Source organism: Echiichthys vipera (assembly GCF_963691815.1).
Source record: "Echiichthys vipera genome assembly, chromosome: 8".
In the NCBI taxonomy this organism is placed as follows: domain Eukaryota; kingdom Metazoa; phylum Chordata; class Actinopteri; order Perciformes; family Trachinidae; genus Echiichthys; species Echiichthys vipera.
The window spans coordinates 30,763,646-30,785,852 of NC_139833.1; the positions used below are offsets into that span (position 1 = coordinate 30,763,646).

The following is a 22,207-nucleotide window of genomic DNA, read 5'->3' on the forward strand; positions in this document are numbered from 1 at the left end:
TATTGTTGTCTTCACAGTTAAAACAGTCAAAACGGTAGTGTCAAAATTCTGTAAATAAATCACACATTATTCTTCTGGTGTCAGGTGTATTGTCAAATAATTTGGTGAAGTTTGATCAAACATTTGGTGAAAAAAGAAAATGTTGTGCATACAGTCCTAATTACAGTAAAACACTGAATGAAGGGTGAATTGATAACTCAACGCGATCATGAGTCATTACAAACGATTGATCAATTTGTAAATTCTTAATGGATCGGCATTTTAAAGTCTCCATGGAAACCTAAGATCAGCAAAGTCTGTAGTAGACGATCCTGAAGATTTGGGATGATTGGTGCAACGGGTTCTAACAAGATGTTGAAAATAATAAATAATAATAAAAGGTTGCAAAATTTGACTTTTTTAGAGCAGAAGACCATTGAAGCAAAGATGCAGATCAATTCAGAGATTGAAATAATTTTGACTCTTGTTTTTTAACTGCAGAAAACTTAAGGTCCGCAAGTTTTTACGCTGAGTAATGGGTGGAACTCACAACTCACTTTTGGTTGGATGGTTTCTGCTCCATGAACACAGCAGAGGAATATAAGAAGCAGTAGAACAAGTGACTGAGAGAAGGGCCATGGTAAAGACACAGTTACAACCGCTCTCTCACTCTCTCACATACACACACACGTAGACACACACACACACAAGCACAATATACAGTATGTATAGAAATGAAGGAAATGCCGAGTATCAGCTTTGATGCATTTTTCCAACATATCTTGTTCTCATTTAACCAATGATATGTGCAGTGCTTGCGGTGCATAGTGCGTTTTATCTCATATCTGAGTTTGTGTGAATGATTAATGCGGGTGGTGAAGGATGGGTAAGTAGCTGCACTTTTACCTTATCAAGGCCACCTTGAAATCAGCAGACACGCACACACCACCACCGTTTACATTGACCTTTGACATGTAACTGTACAGCGTTTCAGCAAACACATGCACACACACGCACACTCGTATATCTGTACACTCTCAGCTAGTACATACCCAACAATATGTCACTTTTGTGAAGTTTGTTTCTATGTAAACTGTGCTTAGATAAAGGAACACCAGCACTCAACATCTGCAGGCTCTCCCGTCTTTCATCTGTGTGTTTTTATGAATGACTGTGGAAGCCTCTGTTCAGTCTCCAGTTTGTACTACTGCATCCTAGCAGACCTCCTTGTCTGCAGATGACAGGTCTTTGGAGAACCCAGCTCTCCAAATGTTCTGCAAACTTCCCCAACTCATGAAATGTGGCATATGTATTTTGAGCTCATGTAAGTTTGTGTGTGTGTGTGTGTGTGTGTGTGTGTGTGTGTGTGTGTGTGTGTGTGTGTGTGTGTGTGTGTGTGTGTGTGTGTGTGTGTGTGTGTGTGTGCGTGTGCGTGTGCGTGTGCGTGTGCGCCCGCCCACACCTAGAGCCTACTTTCCACTAATCAGGGACATCATGAGCAGGAAGTTGCTGTAGGATGGAGCAAAGGTAAAGATGAGGATGCGATATATATGTAAGTGTAATTCCGGTGTAAAATCATCCCAGGCTCTTTTTAGGCAAATACACTCATCAAAGAAGCCTTCAAGACAATTTTTTTGTGTATGAACAACTAACGGAGAAATCCCTGACAGCCCACTAACAGCCAAATGCGGCTAGCGCTGATTAGCTCAGGTAGCAAGGTGAAGGCATTCAAACGCCTTTTTTAACCACTAATACTGCTCCAAATCACAGCAAACCTCTGCAGTAGCGTGAGAAGAGTCCCTACACAGAAAACAAAACCAACAAACCAACAAGGTAGTTAGTGAACCCTCTTTATAATACAAGTGTTTACAAAGACTTACCTACTGGCCCCTGTACCAGCTCCTCTCATAGTAGAGTCCATTCAATTCAATTACCAAAATCAATCCAAAAGGAATGAGTCCATTGATGATTTATTCCAGCAAAACACGTAAACGTTGTGGTATGTGGCAGTTTGGTGAAATATAGATTGATGAGTGTATTTGCCTAAAAAGAGCCTGGGAGGATTTTACACCAGAATTACTTTTGAAGGAAAAGAAGGATAAAGTATTCTAAGGATGGTGAGAAGAACAAAATGAAACAAGAAAACAAATTACGAGAGGGTGGATGAAAGGTAACAGAGAATTAGGTAACAGAGAAATGAAATGCTAAAACAACCCTTCATCTCTGCCTTACTGTGCTCACCCCTTCCCTGCTCTCCTCTATTCGGCATTCTTTACTTCCTCCACATCTGCTTCTGAGTGCAGTAGGCCTTGTTGTGCTTGGTTGGACTTCCAGGCCCTAGACTCTCAGAAAAGAGAGCTTGGAGCCGTACCTCTCCTGACGACAGTGTAGTTCGGGTGGGTATGGCAGACAGCTGTTGGCCCAGTCCCTGGACGGCTGCTGGATCGGCGTTAGCAGTTCTTCCTGGACATGTTTGGAATGGCCCAGCTGTAATGTATTGTGCTGCTTTTCATTTGATTTATGCTTATTTATGAAAGGCCTCCCTGTAATGTGTGTGCTAACAGGCGTGCATGTGTGTGAGTGAGCAATAGTAAAGTAAAAATGTGTTTGGAGTAGAAAAAGCTATTTTGTGTGTGTGATCATCTGTCTATGCACCTTTACTTTTGAGGGACTCTAGGTGGGGTGGGGGGGGGGGGGGGGGGTAGTTGGCTGCAGAAGTGAAGCATTTGAAATCCAGAAATTAGCTCACTGTGAAAGAGCGTTGCTTTTCTCCCTTTCTTTCCCTCTCTCTCTCTAAAGAACACTGAGTGAATGCATGAATAACTGAAAGCATCACATCACATTCCCCTGCCTTCCCCTCATGTTTTCCACTCTTGTTTTTGGCTTTGTTGTTGTTTAAAGCTGAGACCTCTTTTCATGTGATCACATGATGAATAGTTGAGAACACTTGACGCTGAGCCTTCAGTTTTTCCTAACCGTGGTGAGTTTTTCAAGGGAAATTGATGACACAACTTAACTTTCCTCTGTGGGTGTTTCTTTGGGAGATTAGTTGTTATGGTTAACAAATTTGTACTGTGAAGCATGTGTATGAACATACCGCGCCTTGCTAATAATCACCCATCGAACAGAAACAGGAACACATAGGTTTTAACACTTTTGTGTGGTCTCTGTGAATGACAAGTATAAGGTCTAAAAGAGTATTGGAAAGTGAAAGAAAATAGGAATTGATAGTGGTTCATTTCGGGCAAATATTTCCTCCTTCTCTCTCAACTTTAACTAGGTTTAGTGTCACACACACAACTACAAAGCTGCCAAGCTAAATCATGGTAGGGGCTTCAGAAGTAAGAACTACATGAGAGCTCCCCAGTGCAGCTGTTTGAGTCAGACCTTGGCAAAAATACATTTGAGTCTGGTTTTAAATATTAAGACAACCTGTGGTGTGTTAGGTCTATCTTTTAAGGCACTCAGTTGGCACAATAGACCTGATGCAATGTTGCCATGGTCCATTTTTTTCATACAAAGCAGCGTATGGTGTAAAGTAAGAAAGAGCTTTCTATATGAACGTTTTCTCAGATAAGAAAGAAAAAGATTCATTGACATGAGAATTCTGCATTCTAGTTTGCTCTATTAACGTGATTTCATCCAAATAAATGTGTACTGTACTACAGTATATCTAGCATTGCAGCTTAACATTCTCTGTTTTTCTTTTCACCTCTGCTTGTGCTGTTCTTCAGGTTCAGCTATTGTACGAGCTCCTCCTCAGCTGGAGTTCTACATGGGCTCGCCTCCAGAGGCATGGCATCCTGCGTCAGACTTCTAGCATCCCAGAACCCCCTGCTAGTGCTGCTCCATCATCCCCAGTACGCAGCAGTGCTGGCACTGCCCTACCAGACACCAGCACCTGCAGCCCGTCTGCAGATTTTGGCTCCCCCACTGAGGTTTGTTTTTTTCACCCAGCAACACATTCTATTTAGTTCACTGTTTTTATGAGTGTTTTTATAAGTTGTGAAACTCATGAATCTGCACGTCTAAGGTTGCATTTTCCCCATGGAAAGGCCTCTTCTTGCCATCAGGAAAAAAAACCTTGCCACTTTCACCAATGCATCATTAACAGGACTTGATTTACTCTTGCAGTTAAATGGTTCAATGTTTCATTCATTCTTTCTAGGGCTGCAGCTATTGATTAGTTTAGTAATCGAGTATTTTATAGATAATTCCATCCAGTAATCAGATAAGATAATACTTTGGCTGGAGCTGATCCCAGCTGACATCGGGCGTGAGGCAGGGTACACCCTGGACAGGACCCCAGTCTATCACAGGGCACAAACAGAGACAGACAAACATTCACACTCACATTCACACCCACGGGCAATTTAGAGTCATCAGTTAACCTAACACCTGCATGTCTTTGGACTGTGGGAGGAAGACAGAGAACCCTGAGGGCGCACTCACACTGTCTGTCCGTACCGTGCCCCGGGCTTTAGGGTACTTGTCCCCCCCTCCGTCTCCCCCCGCGCCCCAGGCCCGTTTGTACTCACACTGCCTGGGCCTCGCACAAATGCTTCTTGCCTGTCCATACGTCATCACGCCGTAACACGTCACACGTCACACGCATTGATTGAATATTTTCATCGACGAAATCTGCAGTAAACACTCCACCTCCGCATCACACCAACGTGAACCTTTCGCCGCCATTGTTTTAAATGTCTGCGCATGGTCCGTCCTTCTTCTATGTCCGAACAGGCGCACATAAAATGACGTCAGAACCGCCGTAGGCCTCGTGCTCGTGCTCGTACACGTGCGCACGCTCGTGCTCGTACATGTGCAGACGTGCTTTACAAAAGCCCACCTCTCCCAAACGGTCCGTGGCCAGCAAGCTGGCCGCAGCTAGGCGCGGTACGGTTGCACTCACACTGGTCAAACAAACTAGGCTTTACCCGTGAAACCTGTTTGGGCATGGTACGGATGGACAGGGAGAACATGCAAACTCCACACAGAAGGGCCCTAGTCGGGATTTGAACCAGGAACCCTTTTGCTTTGAGGCGACAGTGCTAACCACCACACCACTGCTCTGCCCTAATATTATAAAATATTTAATCCCATTTAGTGCATTTAAGTGCAATATCATGCAAAATACAAGTACGACTTTTGGTGTGCGGAGCTCCACGGTTCTGTATCACCAGCATGTGCTGCCCGGCTGCAGTGGAGCCGGGTGAAAGTCTCCAAAGTGTTGTTACCTTGTAAGTGTTGTTGAATTTGCACGTTTCTCGAGGCATCATTTTCTGCCCTGCTTCATTCATTTCATCACTTTTGAACTATTTGTCACTCAGTCTGTTTTCACTCCTTTCATGTGGTGCTACTTGATTGATAAGAGGTCTAAAGGCTACACCCAACGATGAGCTCTTCTTAAAAATCAGATGTGCTGTGAGTCATGCAATAACACATGCTTAAGCCTTTGTTGTATACATAATTCTGCTGCTGATTTTCTGATTTTGAGTGAAAATATTGTATTTTTTATTGTTATGAGTAGTTGAGTCAGCGCTAACATGTGGAATTTGTCTAAAAGATTCTGTTTTGTTTGGGAAGAATTTTCAAAGCTGGAAAAATCTCCTCACTGCTTGTGTTTCCTCCATTCTTTTCTCTCGCCAGAACAGATACTTCAGACAGGCTGTGAGCTCTGTTTGATTCGTGTAAGCTGGGGCCTGATTGAGTATAAACCTGCCTCTTAATTTAGGGAAAACAATAACCTGTATTTACATTTTTCACTCTGATAAAATATCAAACCCAGAGGAAGAAGTATGAAGTGTAGCAGTGCGTGCAGGCATGTGCAAAGCCAATGGAAAACTCACAGTCAGAGTTTTTAGGCAGCAACAACAAATGTTGAGTGTTATTCTTCCTTTTGTCCCTAGGGGATGCTTATCCTTGGCTTTGACAATGTGGCAGGAGGTTTTTTCCCTGTCTAGTACAGTAGCAGCAACAGTGACTAGCTGGGGGTCCATGGCCCTGGGGCCTTAGCCACCAGGGCCTTGTGTAATATGTATGTGTATATTCGTGTGAAGTAGGATGCATAAAAACAATGGTGTTGATGAGTGTTTGTGTTGTTAAGCACTGGCAACTAGCCCAGGATTTAATGTGTTTTGACCACCAGGGCCCTGTCAGCAATGTGGGGCCCCTGGGATCACAGCACAACCATCATACCGCCCTGAGAGGCAATAAAGTGTGTCTGTGTGAGAACATACACATGAACAAAAGTGTTTCATATGTCCATGTGCATCTGTGTCTGCATTTGTTTCCGTGTGATCAACATGCGTGTGTTCTTGCGTCATTTGTGGACCCACAGAAGTGGCAGCAGTTCAGTAAGGCAGTGAAGGCCCTATGGTATAGTGTGTCTATAACAAGGCCACAGAGGCCCCTGACAGCCCACTTGTCACTGTTTACCTAAGTACAAACACTGGTAGAAGTGTTTAGTCCTCTGGGAGGCTGGGTGATTGAGCAAGAATGTAGGAGCTGTTTTGATAAGTCTCAGCAGTAGTGGCAGCAGTCTCTCCCCAACAACCCCACTCCCCACTCTAAGCTGCTCAGTCCTCTAGTTGTCCAACTACATCCACATCACATGCCTTCAAAGCCCTGCCCCACAGCCCCTTCACTACCTTTCCTCTGCTCTCAACTATCAAGATGGCACAATATTCTGTGACATTTTCATATACTTTGTTTTGCTTTTATTTATGATACATCACAGACCATAATCCATCTCTCCATCCATGTTTTATTCCATCTCTCCCACTTCCCCATATTCCCTTCTCATACTACATCTCTATCTGCAGCTTTATCCCCCCATCTGTTATGTTTCTTAAATCTTTTCTTGCTATCACTAAACCCATCCTTTGTACTCGTTTACCTCCATCCTTCCACCTGTTTCTAAACCATTCTCCCTTTCCACTCTTCTTTCATAATCTGCCTTTCCCTCCATCTTTCCTCGACACTTTCCAGCCTGCTGTTGTCTTCCAATGTTTAGGTCTCTCTGATGAGCAAAGACAAACTCTGCAAAGAAAATAAACCTGGATCCTCAGCCCGTTTATAGCACAGAGGCCCAGGAATTAAACTGTATACTTTACAACTTGGCTTGTGGAGGTGTGGGAAAATAGTTTCCTTTGAATAGAGTGTGTGTGTGTGTGTGTGTGTGTGTGTGTGTGTGTGTGTGTGTGTGTGTGTGTGTGTGTGTGTGTGTGTGTGTGTGTGTGTGTGTGTGTGTGTGTGTGTGTGTGTGTGTGTGTGTGTGTGTGTGTGTGTGTGTGTGTGTGTGTGTGTGTGTGTGTGTGTGTGTGTGTGTGTGTGTGTGTGTGTGACAGTTGAGGAACATGGCAGCCTCCACCTTCACCAACACCTTTGTTCTCAAAGACCTCACCTTGACAAGAGGCGGGGATGGAATTTTCTGTCACTTATAAAAACAAGAGGGTTACTATTTGTGATCGCAGCTTTCGTTTTTTTCTTCCTTATTTTTTGTCTCATCTGCTATAATAACCAAAATGACTGTGTATGTTATGTCATTGACACTGAATTCCATGTGATCATTTATTTTAAAAATGTTTGAATACAGTGGTTGGATTTTTTTTTTTTACACATTCAATTGAAAGCATTCTTCTTTTCACAACTTTCATTCTTAATTTGGGTTTTTCAGATGGCCTCAAATTCCAGGTATGCGTCTTGAAAGTCTTAGTTTTGTAGTGGTATTGTTTAAATAACCCAATAGTTTGAGGGTTTATTTGTCATTTCAAGCCATTCACAATTGGCAACATTCTTCAATTGAAAGTCCAAAAAAATGTTTCAAAAACGGTTATGTGATTCCAAAAAATGCAGGGATGTCAGTCTGTTAATAATTTCTCTTTCGCACTGACCCTGGTAAAATGAGCTTGTAAGAGACAGAGGTTTTAAGTGACAGTTCTGGCTGGGAAGCAGGAGCAGTCGGGTGCCCGATGCTCCAGTGTAACCACGCTACAGTACACAGTGGTCTGAGCTTCCCACAGCGCCAGCGGCTGGCTCCTGTTTCCACACATGACATTACAGAGTCTAATCCTACCGACTGGCCAGAACTGTAAACTAAACAGTCCTAACCACACACGCACACACACAGTCCCATGTTTTGACTCCAGCTCAACAATAATTAGTCCCCAAATAGCAGTTGACACTAGAATATCTCTCATTGAGACTGACTGAACACCATTACTACTGGGCTCATGTTACTCACTGCCAGTCACTGCTATTACACACACACACGCACACACTCACACTCACACCTTGAATGTTTGGTTCCATGGAAACACATAATGACACTGCTAGACACTCGATTGGAGTAAATACTAGTTTTGGGGGAATTAAATGAATCAGTGTTAATTTTTTGTGGTCTTTTTATTTATAGTACAGTATTTAAATTAATCATTTTGTGAGTTAGAAAGCTTTATATGATGTTATAAACTGTACTGTATATAGACCGCCAACCCATTCTCACTCCCAACTCGTCAAATACAGCAGCTTGGTCACTGGCTGTCAGCACCTGAAACCTCAAACACAAGGCACCCTTTAGCATCTGTATTAGACACACCGGGCATCGCCTGCAACACCGTGAGATGACGTTATAAAGTCTGTGTCGAGAGGAGGCGGGGATGAATGGATGTGTCAAACAAACTCCCACCGCTGTTCATTTCCCATGTAAAATCCTAATGTACTTAACTAGAGTCACAAATAATATGTGAGTTACATAACAAACGTATCTATTTCAACCCAAAATACAAACATTTGTAAACCTAATCATATCCTGCACATTGACAAATGACACCAAAGAGAGTTTACCTTGCACAGCAGCGAATTCTTGCGATAACATGAGATCACACAAAAATCACATTCACATGTCACATGAAAAATCCATCTTGTCAGGCTCCAAGTAATGCATTTGGGCCAGTTAGCATCCTGTGAGGAGCTACTGGCAGTTGAAGAAGGAGGTTCTTTTCATTTTTTATCCTTTTCCTCTCCAGCGTGCGGTACATTTCGAACATTGTTAGGTATGATGACGACATGAGAGGTGACCACGCATTGAAAACAACAGTGGTGGTTCCTAATGAAGTTAGCAATAGCATCAGTTTGATCAGAACTGGAGAGTTTTTGTTCAATGAGAAAAGAGAAGGGCACTGAAGGTTTTTTCTCGAAGGCAAAGATGTTTTCTCTCTTCTCCTGACAGATCCTTCCTCCAATCACCTGCCAGGTGAAAGCACCTGCTGTTTCCCAGTCAGTTTCCAATGTTGCCTTCTCAGATGGTTCTGTATAACAAACCATCCTGACCATGAGTCAGGTTACAAAGAGGTACCCAGAGTGTTAAAAACGTCCATGTCCAAGCCTCCATATGTGAGAATGTGTTGACTGTATATCTGTTATATGACTGTATTTCTCTGCTGGCAGAGCTTTCACAGCCTAGCCAAGTTTGTGTTTGTGTTTCTGGTGTATCACTTTTTTCACTTTATTTTGTGCTAGATTTAAAAACTCTTTATTTAAATTCTTACAGAAAATGCTTAAATAGATCTCTTACATTTTTCTAAACTTTGAGAGCTAATGCTTCCCATGAAGCACATGCTTCTCATCTCCAGTGGTCTCCATACACTGTAATGTTAAATCGATTTTTGCTGCAGTGTAATCCTTAATTTATTTATATTCTGTCATCCGCTGTTATTGAGCTCTGCTGTCAGCCACCCTCAACTGCACAGTTAAATGAAATGTGCAAATTAGCATGAGGCCCTCAGCCTTCCCCCCAGATGCAGAACAGGGACATAGTTTCTCATCTGGACCCTCTTTAAGACACTGTAATCAGCCCAGCAGCTGTGGAGTTTCTAATTGAGATGGTTGATACTCCCCTCACCAACCACAGCCAGGTTCGATAAGCATGACACAATCTGTCATTACCATGCTGCGATGGGAGAAACTGTGGAAAAAGTGAAACCCTGCAATGCCCAAGCTGCAAATTGCCATATTGTTTGTTTGCAGGCTTTTCACATTGAGTCAGCCATGCAGATACATGTTTGGAAACAGATTTATCAGGAAGAGCAAGAGAGAAATAAAAAATGTCCCTAGTGCTGTCATCCTCCGTGCCTTGCCAAACCCCCAGTAATGACATGAGAGCCTCCGCCGCCGCATCCTGCTTGCCTCTTCACCTCACCCCCCACCTCCACCCCCGCCTCCGGTCTTCACTTCCCATTCTCTCCCAGGCTGCAAGACGTGTGTGTCCTGGCACACTTGAGTAAAAGCAGGCCACGTGGGTGCTGGCGGCTGAGTTTGGGGTTAACACCAGTGACAGCTTCACACAATGGTCCTTTTCCCCCCCACATTGCTCATGTTCTGAGTAAAGTTCTGTTCACCAGACACTGATGTCATCTACACACCAAAAGGCTTGAAAACTGGTGGTTGCTTTGTTATGGCTAAAATGCACAGTGACAACACTTTCAAACATACATGCGCATTCACCGAACACATGGCCAGACACAGTAGATGATAAACGAACAGATCAAAATTTAAAGGTGCATTTTGTAGTTTTGGATATGTTCTTTCATTAAAAGTGTTTTTTGTTTGGTTCTGTTTAAATGTTTTAACTCTTCACTAACTATCCAGTCTTACTAACTAAAATGTAAGTTGTTAATGGATTTAATATCTGACACATAAAGGACATTTCTCATGTCGTTAGATTTGTTAAACAGATGTTTTTTTTAAATACTATGTAGATGTTTGAATTCTGTCACAGTCTCCAGACTCAAATCATGGCATGTTACCATCTTACCAGGCCTGATTGAACAGATTCAGTTTTTTTGGCTCCCTAGGGTGACTCGGTACCTGCTGGAGACGACAGTCCATTCGCCGACACAGTGACTCTGGAGCAGAAAACCAGCAGCATTGGTGGCACCAGTGGGAAGGTCAGCCTTTGGATGCAGTGGATGTTACCCAAGGTCACAGTAAAACTGTTTGCTCCCGACCCAACTGCCAAAAAATCAGGTACCCTAATGAAATTCATTTAATTTTCCATTCTCCATTGCTGATAAATAATGCACAGTAAGTCCTCAAAGATATTTCAGTCAAAAACAACTGGACTGGTTGTTTGTCTAGGAAGACGTTTCACCTCTCATCCAAGAGGCTTCATCCGTTCATGTACGCATCTGACCAGGCTGGGACTGGTCCAACTAACTGGTGTGGAGATCCAGGTATTTAACCTCTCACAAGGCCGATGATGTCACTGACACCCTTTGTGCTCCAAATGCCCACGCCTGTCGTTAGAGTGACAGTCGTTGGTGGGCAGTTGGTTTTGACTTCGTTAGTGCTCTATTGAGTCTGAACGACAGTCGTTGGGGTCACCCGGGCCATGTGTGAACAGTTGTCCTTTAAGGTTAGATTGTTGAATCTCCTGGGAAGGGATGAAAGGGCAGCATTGTAAATTGGAGATAAGTGGTGTCTCGGACCTCCTCCTCTGTTTAGCGATGGTTTCTCCACTTTTACATAGAGGAGGTAGAGGGCAATGGCTTGGGGTTACTCCTTCAAAGGAGTAACCCCAAGCCATTGGTTCAGATATGTGGACGACACATGGGTTAAGATCAAATCCGAAGAGTTGCAAACTTTTACTGAACATATCAACTCAGTGGACAGAAACATCAAGTTCACCAGAGAGGAAGTTAAGGACAACAGCTTGCCCTTCTTGGACTGTGATGTCCATATGGAGAATGACAGGAGCCTCCACATAGGGGTATACAGAAAACCCACTCACACGGATCAATAGCTACTGTTTGACTCTCACCACCCTTTGGAACACAAGCTTGGCGTTATCAGAACACTGCAGGATAGAGCTGATAACGTACCCACTAGCTCAAGGGGAAGAACGCAAGCACCTGAGAGGCGCCCTCACAACTTGTGGCTACCCCAGCTGGACCTTTGTTAAAACGGCAGTTGCCTCCAGAAAGGAAAACCAAAGTGGTTGAGAAAGAAAAAGATAACAGGAGAAACAACATAGTCATCCCATATGTGGCTGGGGTATCGGAGAAACTCAGGAGGATTTTCAACAAACACTGTCCCATGTGGAAAAACCATCGCTAAACAGAGGAAAAGGTCTGAGACACCACTTATCTCCAATTTACAATGCTGCCCTTTCATCCCTTCCCAGGAGATTCAACAATCTAACCTTAAAGGACAACTGTTCACACATGGTCCGGGTGACCCCAACGACTGTCGTTCAGACTCAATAGAGCACTAACGAAGTCGAAACCAACTGCCCACCAACGACTGTCACTCTAACGACGGGCGTGGGCATTTGGAGCACAAAGGGTGTCAGTGACATCATCGGCCTTGTGAGAGGTTAAATACCTGGATCTCCACACCAGTTAGTTGGACCAGTCCCAGCCTGGTCAGATGCGTACATGAACGGATGAAGCCTCTTGGATGAGAGGTGAAACGTCTTCCTAGACAAACAACCAGTCCAGTTGTTTTTGACTGAAATTGCTTTGAGGATAACGATGGCCTGGACGAATGAGAACATTCACAGGCTTAATGCACAGTAAGGTTCTTGCTATTCCAAACACAGGATATGTGGGAAGTTTCTGTGCTTTTTTTTCATGGTAGCCGCACCAGAAGTATGGGATGATAGAAGAACTGGGTAAATAAAGTCTAAATAAACGATACATTTATTTTTTCAATTAAATGTAAGATCCGATTAATCTGTGTTATAAGACAATAGAGACTACTATCATATGTAATGCAGGACTAGTTTTTATTATTGATTTGGCTGTTTGAAGTTTGGAAGAGTGAAGACAGAGATGGCTGCACTTGGACAGTCCTTCAACCAATCAGACCAACGATCTGGATGACTTGATTCCTTTGGCCATCAGCGGGGCTAACTGACCACAATCAGTCGGCAGTAAAGCAAATACATCCTTTCTTTGGAGGTATTGCTACAACTTGCTACTGAAATCGTTTAAAACTGTTGCGACAGCTGCAGCAACGGGCAGCGGTTGCTGCGCTTCGGTGGCCGCCATGTTGAATGTAAATTGTAAATATAAAGCTGCTTGCGACGCTTCATTGGGTTTAACCAGCCAATAGCGAACCAGGTGAAAAAAGCCAGCTTGGTGATTGGATGCAGGAAAAAGGGATATGTAACAGGAGGAATAGACCTGCTCTTTTCCAGACCCTTGTGCAGAGCAAATTCAAATCGCCGGCAGAAGGGGGTGGGGATACCCAGTCTAGCTATTCTGAGTTCTGACAGTCCTGCTGTATCAACACTTAAAGTGAGCAGCCCCCACCTCTGTCCTTGTTCAAATGTTGAGTGCTCGGAAGGGAAAAGCAGCTGGAGAGAAGGAGGGACAGAGGGAAAAGACAAATAAATAAATGGATGATGAATCCCAAGCGAACCGCCTCTTGTCCCCTTTAGATTTACTGTGGTGATGAAAGGCTAGATTTACCTTTAATTGGTGGCTGTAATATTTAGCATCTGCCAAGCAGATCGCCCAGCTTAAGGTCTTTAATAGTGGAAACGGAATGTTTTGGAGGACCTCACAGACATGGTTTGACTTAGAGATATCCTAAAGAGGCATTACTTTGGATTTGGGCTTAATTTGTGCCATCTGAGTTGCGAGATAAACTTACCACTGGATTTTGTGCGTGCAACACATTAAGCATGTTATTGAAAACAAGAATTGTGTGCATGCAATATATTAGATGCCTAATATCACAAGTACATTCTTTAAGATAAGTAAGCCACAGATCTGACTGCAGATAATCTGCTATGATGTAATATGTTTTTCAAGTGCAAAGGCAATACGATTTTTGTCTCTCCAGACCAATGGACTAACAGCCGTTCCAGGCATTTTGGTTCTCAGCTATAATGTTATACTCTTGTGTGTTGGAAGATTAGATGTAGAATTCAAGAGGCTCTGCTGAAGGCACAAGTCAGTGGCACACTTCCCTTCTTTTAAGATGAACCATTAAAGACCAAGGGACTAAGGGTTTCCAGTACTCTTACAGGGTGGGTTTAGAAAACTCATACATCAATATCAGCACCATATTCGGAGACTATGAGTTTCTGAGTATCCAACAACTGGGGAGAGTACTTTCCACACAGTATCCACAATAAAGCTGACATGCCCTGTGTTTCAATTTTAATAAGCCATTAGGAACCTCTGTGTTTCTCAGAATCACCACAAGGCAACAGTGCAACAACAACCATAGTTTCACATGCATGAATTCCATTTTCCCAAGCTAGCCTGTGATTGTGGGACTTTCTCTGTGGAAACATTGAGAGAACCAACAGTTAAGCTCGCAGACTCGGTTCAATACAAAGTTAATCAGTACTTCTATGAAGCTTACTCATTCTGCCTGAAGTGGGTGGGTTTGTTTGCACACAAGGTGCACTGAGGCACGCACATACATTTTCATGAATACACACATGTAGGCACACACACAAGTGCGTGCGTGCGTGCGTGCGTGCGTGCGTGCGTGCGTGCGTGCGTGCGTGCGTGCGTGCGTGCGTGAAATTCACAGCATTCTAAGCACTGCAACCTAAAGATTGATACAATTGAGTTGCCCAATCAATGTCTCTCCACTGTAATTAACTTCATGACCTTATAAATATAAAAAACAATTTTGTTTGTGTTTCTGTCAGAGATCTGTGTCATCAGTGAACTTGAAGACCTGAGTGCCTCAGTAGATGTCCAGGATGTTTATACAAAGATCAAATGTAAAGTTGGCAACTTCAACATCGACCATCACAGATGCAGGTAGAGTACATCTTGTACATGTAACCACGCATTCATCCAGGTTTTTTGTTAGTCTTCACGTAAGCAAGTGGGAATGGCTTTGTTGACACTGCCATGTGTAAATGATGTGGCAGAGGCAGTGTTAAAACTGGGACCCTCAACTGCAGGGACAGTCCCTGCTGCACCCAAACACTTGTGCTCTAACAGTCTCAGAGTCTAAACACACATTTCACCACCAATACCACTAACACTTTCTCTGTTCCCATTTCTGCTCATATTGGTGATTTTTCGGATTATCACCTCAGAGTCATCATCGGACAGTTTTGCAGTGGTTACCACAGACTAACAGGCAGATAGACAGATAGATGGACAAACAGACTAGACGGACACATTGAACAGCTCTGGGCTGGCCCAACTCTGACTCACAGAGCAGTGGAGAGTTCAGTCCGTCAGTCATTTTCTCTGAGCCTGCGGTGTCTGAATCGATTCACAGAGACAGTAACACGTTGTTAGGGTGGAAAACCACAGGGCGATGTTCCACTGCATCCTTATGGTAATCTCTCCCCATGTCAAGTTCCAGTCAAAATTGGGTAATTTAGCTCTGGGCTCTGAAATTATGAAGGCACATACTGTAGTATGGTGAAACTGAAGCTTTAACTCACTGTAATTTATAAGTATTTATTCCTTGCCCTACACATTCTTCCATCATTTGAATGGTGGCCACATTTCAATTCCTAGATCCTTATTTTTTCCTGTATTTCTTTCCCCTTGATCACATACCTCTGTGATGGAGTCAACAGCTCCAAGTGTGCTCTGTGTACGTGCCTGAGGTCTGTTGGGAAGAGACCATTTAGCAGAAGGCAATTCCCTCTCTCTGTCTTGGAGGAGATAATGAAACAGCAATTTGTACCACTCCAGTATATTGCATCAAGCGGACCATAGTGTGTTGGTGTGTGTCTTCGGGTCTGCGTGTCTACGTGCCTAAATACATATGTTACTATCTCCTCCTCTGATTGGGCCAGGTAGTGATAGGGAGATAGACCTCCATGCGCCTGTGTTGAACCCCATCGTTAGCACTAAATGCTTTCACCATTGACACCACATTTTTAAAATCACCTTAGCCCTGTACTAGGCATGTGAGTACAGGTCAGTGAGGAAGTAAGGCGATTGTCTTGCCTTTGAACTTGACTGAATAGTAAACATCTTGTGGACCTCCCTGTTTTGCTGTAGTCAGTTGATTTTTATCCAGGCCACATGTGTTACAAACAGTATGGAGTATCAACCCAAGCCAGGACAATGTCAGTGCTTCGACAGTTTTAGAGCATAAAGGTGTCGTGTGTCATTATATCATATGCCTCTGCTCTCCACAGGTGTGTGTCCAATTGCTTCTGAGACAGAGCCAACCTTAATCTCTTTAGTAGACCTCTATGCCTTCCTAAGTAGATAATGGGTCAATTTTCTTATTTCTAGGTTATTTCAGTTTAATGTGCTTTTAACAACATGGTCTCAACACACTTTTAACCGACCCAAGCTCTGGCAGGCAGAAGCACTCTATCATCCAAGCCAGGTTATAGTCATGGCTGTTTAGGACACAGTGGAGGACCTCTGGGCTCCTGGCCCACTCTAATCTGTATCATCCACATATACAAGAGAGCCCACAGGGGTTGGAGTCCATATTAATCATTCTGAGCAGATAATTGTTAGGTATTTCATCACCCAACCCAGGTTATTTGCGTGCAGTGGGTCATATTAAATCAAGCTTGACAGAGAAAATGTCTCATCTGGCCTGAGCTATCTCACTGCTGGAAAATGAATGGAAAGTTAGATAGGGCAGGCAAATATGCGAGGTGAATATATAATTGATACCCTGATTGTATCAAAATAGGAGGAGGACTAAAAGGGTGGAGGAAAATGAAAGAAAAGAAGTCCCCAGGGAATACGAAATAGGTGGGCGTTGAACCCTGTAGGTGTGGGGCTCACTTGTCATGGAGTGGAGGATCATATAAGCAAGGGGGTGATGGGCTGATTGGGTATTGCACTCTGTAGGAGGGTGTCTCCCGTCCAGTGGGAAGTTTTGAAATTAGGAAGCTGCTTCTTCACCTTATTTTAGCCTGTTTTCTCTAGCAACGGTGCTCATTGACCTGTTCTGAAACGCAGAGAAGCACCCCTGAGAGGGGACGGCCAATGACAGTTCACCCTTATTTGCTCCAAGGAGCAGCTCACACAAATTGGAGCTGATGTCTTCCAGCTGTTCCGCAAATGACTTGGAGCGAAGGATGACTCGATGGGAGCAGTGAGAGAGAGAGAGAGAGCGAGAGCGAGAGAGAGAGGCGAGAGGGGATGATGGGAGAAATGAAGAGGTGTGGGGGGTCCATATGTATTAGCCACTCTTACAGCTGAGAGTGAGATTACAAAGAGACGTTCACATTGGCGCACACACACACACACACACCAGTAGGCCTACTTCTCTGTCAGTGAAGTTCCAGTATTCTGGTGGGGAGTAACGAAGAGAGAGGGAGGCAAGCTGATGGTGGCGCAAAAGATATAATGCAGATGGTGTTGAACCATTTCCATTGTGTCTAGTATTTTGCCATACATGTGTTGTGCATGATTTGGCATCCTAGAGTAGCTGTGATAGTGCTGTGCATGTATATGTCTGTGCATGTGCTTTATATACTGTACATTTTGTGTTTATGTCATGCTGCAAATTGCGATTGATAATTGTTGTCTGTTTTCATGTTACTATCTTTTGATGTTTGCTTTACAGGTGCTTTCTTCTGTTAACAAGATGGCCACAACAAAAAATGGAAATCAAATGGCACAATAAAATAACCATACATCACATTATTTATGTTCATATAAGTTTCCAAAGTTAATACATGTTTTGCATTTTTATGAATATCTCAACGTACTGTCTAAAATTTAATAGGAATAGTAATTTCCGTACATAATTTGTCTGCATTGAAATCTTGATGTATGCCTCAGCTGCTGCAGTTTTGATAAAAAGTTAGTATCGGTCTGCGGTTCATTTATCTAAATCAAATTTTGCAATTACTGTTGCTATTAAAGAGATCGTATCGGTCCCTGACACAACACTATGAGTAATGCCAGATGCCCTTGTTAAGCTTGGCCTTGTGTTTCTCTCCAGGCCAGGGCAGGGCTTACAGTCTGGTCACTATGAAGGACTCATTCTGCAGTGCAAGGAGACAGCTGTGGTGAGGCTTCTGCCTGTCTCAAAGCAGACATAGCAGCCTTAGGCCTCTATATACTGTGCCTCTGCCATTCTGCTGCTCCAAATCAAGGCCACTCATCTCTTTTCATGCTGGACAGACAGGAAAGTAAAGGAAGTCATGAGGAAAAAAACATTTTTGGCTGTAACACAGGGTGTCCACATATGTAATAATGTGCTCCACCACAATTTTGTTCTGAAAACAAAACAAATTACAAATAATTTCAGTTACCAGTTACACTCCCCTGTCTCTCCAGTGGCTCTGATTTGCTAAATAATCAAGCCATCAAATCTAGTGACAACTGTTATTGTGTGTGTGTGTGTGTGTGTGTGTGTGTGTGTGTGTGTGTGTGTGTGTGTGTGTGTGTGTGTGTGTGTGTGTGTGTGTGTGTGTGTGTGTGTGTGTGTGTGTGTGTGTGTGTGTGTGTGTGTGTGTGTGTGTGTGTGTGTGTGTGTGTGTGTGTGTGTGTGTGTGTGTGTGTGTGTGTGTGCGCTCGGAGGGGCATGGGCCTCTATTCTCTTGTTGATGAAATCTTACTCTGGCAATGGTCTTATACTGGAACCTAGCAAATGAAAATGTGTTGGACTGAGCAGAATTTACATTATTTAAGCAGTAAAGACTGTACACAAGATAAAAAATATATTTTTAAATATTTTTTATCCTGTGTGGGAATAAAGAGCCTTTAATTTACTTTTTAAAAGTAGATTAATCACTAAAATACTGCTCATCACAGTAAACAGTTTCTCCCTTGCACTTATAACTGGATAGTATAAGACCATTCCACAAAATGTCAGCTGGTTCAAGCTGGTGCGTCTTCCTTTGGTTTTAATCAGTTTACTTTATTCTTCATTTTACCAAAATGATCTTGAGGTGTCATGCTTTTCTGTCTTTTCTTCCCTTTATGTCTTGTTTTCCCTATCCTTCTCTTTCTGTCTATATGCAATCATCTTCTTTGCCCCCTCCCTGTGACTTCTTATCTTCTCTGTCCCTTTTGGCATCTATCTTCTTTCTCTCCCCTCCTTCCCTCTCCTCACCTCCAGTACGGAGGAGGGCGTTCGGAGCTCGGGCCGCTGTGGAGGAGTGGTCCTCTCTTGCACTGACAAGCTGAACAGACGCACTGTGTTGGTTCGACCCGTCAGCAAGCAAGAATCTTTAAGCCACTTCTCTGGCTTTTTCCCTCCTGTAAGAATCCAGCTCTTCCCCTTTTAGTTGACTCTGCTGAACCTCCATTAACAGTGGCTTTAAATAACTCTGTGGGCTGCTCAGAGAGGTTTCAGAAGCCAGTGCTTTAATTTGGTTTTAAATAATTATAATGTTGCTTTAAAATTTTCCACCATTTTTAAACTAAAGTCATGGTAGCAATCACAAATTAATAGAATCAAGCCAAAATACTACAAAGAAAATACCTCTATGGGTAGTTATATAAATCACTTGAACTAATCTACTGTAAACTCTATGTATGTTGTTACATTTTATTACAGAAAATCTCCTAAAAGGGTGCAGATTTGATGCTTTTAGATATTTTTCAGTTTATAAATTATGTTATGAACAGGCCACTGCTAATGGATGTTTTTGCAGACTGATCTGCCATTCTTTTAGTCATGCAACAGTTGAAGATTATTTCCTTATACTTAATGGGTATTTAAGTGATTTTCACCCTGTATTTGCTTTGAAAATCAAGCATAAGATTATAAACCCTGCTTTCTGATAAATCACAAATAATTCAGCCTCAGAATTCAGCTCATTAATTTTTATAGGAATTTATGCATTTCATAATGCTAGCTGATTTGCTCTAGAACCCCTTTTTAGCTAATTGCTTCAGCTTGGCTTTTTAGACTTGTATATGGGAACAGGGATCTGTTTTTTGGATGAGGTTAAGTCTTTCTCTTCTAAATAATGAGCTGTTGAAGGTAAAAGCTGTCTGGCCCAAGATTTAAGATTAGTTATTTAATAGGAAATGTTTTGCTCAAAATTGATTCATATCAGTGTTTCCCCTAGGTTAACGGCGTGGGGGAGGGGGGGGGGGGTATGATCACCAGACAGAACTACCACAATTATGCAAGCCATAATCAGAGCCGCAATGCAAACTCAGTTTCACAATGAGCTACACCGGGCATCAGAAAATTTATTTAAATTATTGTCCAAAAGGTCCAAATAATGTTCCGCAACAGAAACAGAACAAAGTTAAATCAAAAATCACTTTATGGTTTCAACAAAATAAAGAATTTCAGTTTGTTTAATTCTGTTTTAGTTGTTTTTTTGTAGGAGTGAACCATCTTCTCAAACTAAATAATAAAGGATCTCTGAGAAGTTTCAGTTTCGTTTTTACCGTTAGGAGTGGAGCGTCTTCCCAAACAATTTAACAAACGATCTTTGAACAAGTGAATCTCCAACACTGTCGGAGTTTTCTGAGAATTGTAAACAGGCAGCCATGTAGAGACAGAATTTACATGCTGTCGTGTAAATAAGATAAATAACATAAGGCTGTTTAGTTTGTTTACTAAAAGGACAAGGTATAGAGCTGCTCTATACAACAAAATAAAATTAACTTGACTTTTAAGGGGTGTGGGGGGCATCCCTAATATAATGGTAGGGGAAACACTGCGTATAATAAAATCTTGGGGTATTTTATTTTAAGCCAGGTTTAACCCTCATCCAAGAAATCAGACCAGGACAGTTCAAGTTTTTATCTGCCATGTGTCATGAGTGTGATTTGTCCTGTCTGACCACTGGCCAGACGGCAGCCAAGGTCCTGGAGGGCTCTCACCAGCAGCACGGCTTCCTGTCCATCACCTACACCCAGGCTGTCACCAAAAATGTCCGTCACAAGCTCACCACCCGGCCTGAGCGACCAACGCGCAGCGGTGCTACCACAGCCAGTCAGAGGTTGACCACTGATCCTCTGGCAGACAGCTCGCCTCAGTACCTGAGAGAGATCCTGCTGACAGCCCAGCCCTTTGATGTGGTTCTATCCTGTCCCCTGTTGGCTACTGTAGCAGGCGTGTTCCAGGTAGAAAAAAGTGTCTGTCAGTTCCTATAACTGTGTAGTATGTCAAGACTTCAGCCATATGGGGACATAAACACGAAATATACATATTATTCATATCTATAAGTGGCTCTAAGAATGCAAGGGAAGCTCAGCTTCCTTCTCATTCATCCCCACAGCTCCACAGAGCTTTAAACAGTCGGACGCTCGGCTTCTACTGACTTCAATGGGGAAGCGTAGAGGGGGTTGTTCCACTGCAGTCATACTAGACGCTCATTGGATAAATGCTGGGGTTTGTCCCGCCCATCGGAAGCTCAGCGTCTCTGGGGGTCTATGGGACAGTGGGCTGGCCCGGACGCTCGGCTTCTGCATGATGATTGGATGACCTGTCTGAGGCAGAATCCCTTAAAAAAAAAAAATCATGATTATTATTAATATTATATACAGTATACTGATGATAATTATTCTTGTTATTATTAATTTTTTTTACTTTAAGTATGAATAAATGTTGATATCGGAAGCAATTCTAGATTAATTTCACGGTAATTTGGCGAACCTATATACAGTAGGTAAATAGTCTTAGTTAAAGCAACTTAAAAATTAATTATTAGTAAATTAAAAGTTATTTAACATAATGAAATTGTACCAGTTAAAAGTCTTCAGGATAAATACAAATTTCTACAATAAGGCACAGTTTATCTTAAATTCTTACACATTACACGCCATTAAAACAACTTAACTGATGTCCAATATCTTGTGAATTTATGATTTATATTTTTGACTTGATGTCCTTTCAGGCTACTGTACCAAGACGCTACAGAGAGCGTGGGAAGTCAGCAGGTCAACCAATGAGAAGCCACACACTAACCTCTCGATGTTTGCCTCTCATGTACATCAACACCAGTGTGATCAGGGTCTTCTGCCCTGGGGCACAAGACAAACAAGCAGCATCAGGTAAGAGAACTACGAGTTGCTTTTGAACACACGTGTTTTCACATGGAAAACAATGGGACAGTATTATGTCACAGGGTGTGTGTGTTTTAGATTCTGTGGTGCCTGTATGATAGAGAGTCCCTGTCATGGCCGCACAGACATAGCAGAGCTGCCACATTAGACATCATTGTCAGAGTCTTGTTTTGTCTGCTGGTAGTAATGACTAATAGGAGTGTGTGTGTGTGTGTGTGTGTGTGTGTGTGTGTGTGTGTGTGTGTGTGTGTGTGTGTGTGTGTGTGTGTGTGTGTGTG

At 42.8% G+C, this 22,207-nt stretch overlaps 1 protein-coding gene across 3 annotated transcripts in view; it reads left to right on the forward strand.

The window, feature by feature from the left end:
- The window catches only part of vps13b (vacuolar protein sorting 13 homolog B), a 387,717-nt gene that overhangs the window by 199,888 nt on the left and 165,622 nt on the right, over positions 1-22,207 (forward strand). For 2 of the 3 annotated variants that reach the window (XM_083918687.1, XM_083918689.1), the window contains exons 25-30: positions 3,714-3,917; positions 10,836-11,007; positions 14,654-14,768; positions 19,018-19,159; positions 20,715-20,987; positions 21,761-21,917. In XM_083918687.1, the coding sequence (XP_083774813.1) occupies positions 3,714-3,917; positions 10,836-11,007; positions 14,654-14,768; positions 19,018-19,159; positions 20,715-20,987; positions 21,761-21,917 (1,063 nt within the window). Of the gene's footprint in view, positions 1-3,713; positions 3,918-10,835; positions 11,008-14,653; positions 14,769-17,895; positions 17,963-19,017; positions 19,160-20,714; positions 20,988-21,760; positions 21,918-22,207 lie in introns of all 3 variants that reach the window. The other variant, XM_083918688.1, reaches the window with a different exon arrangement.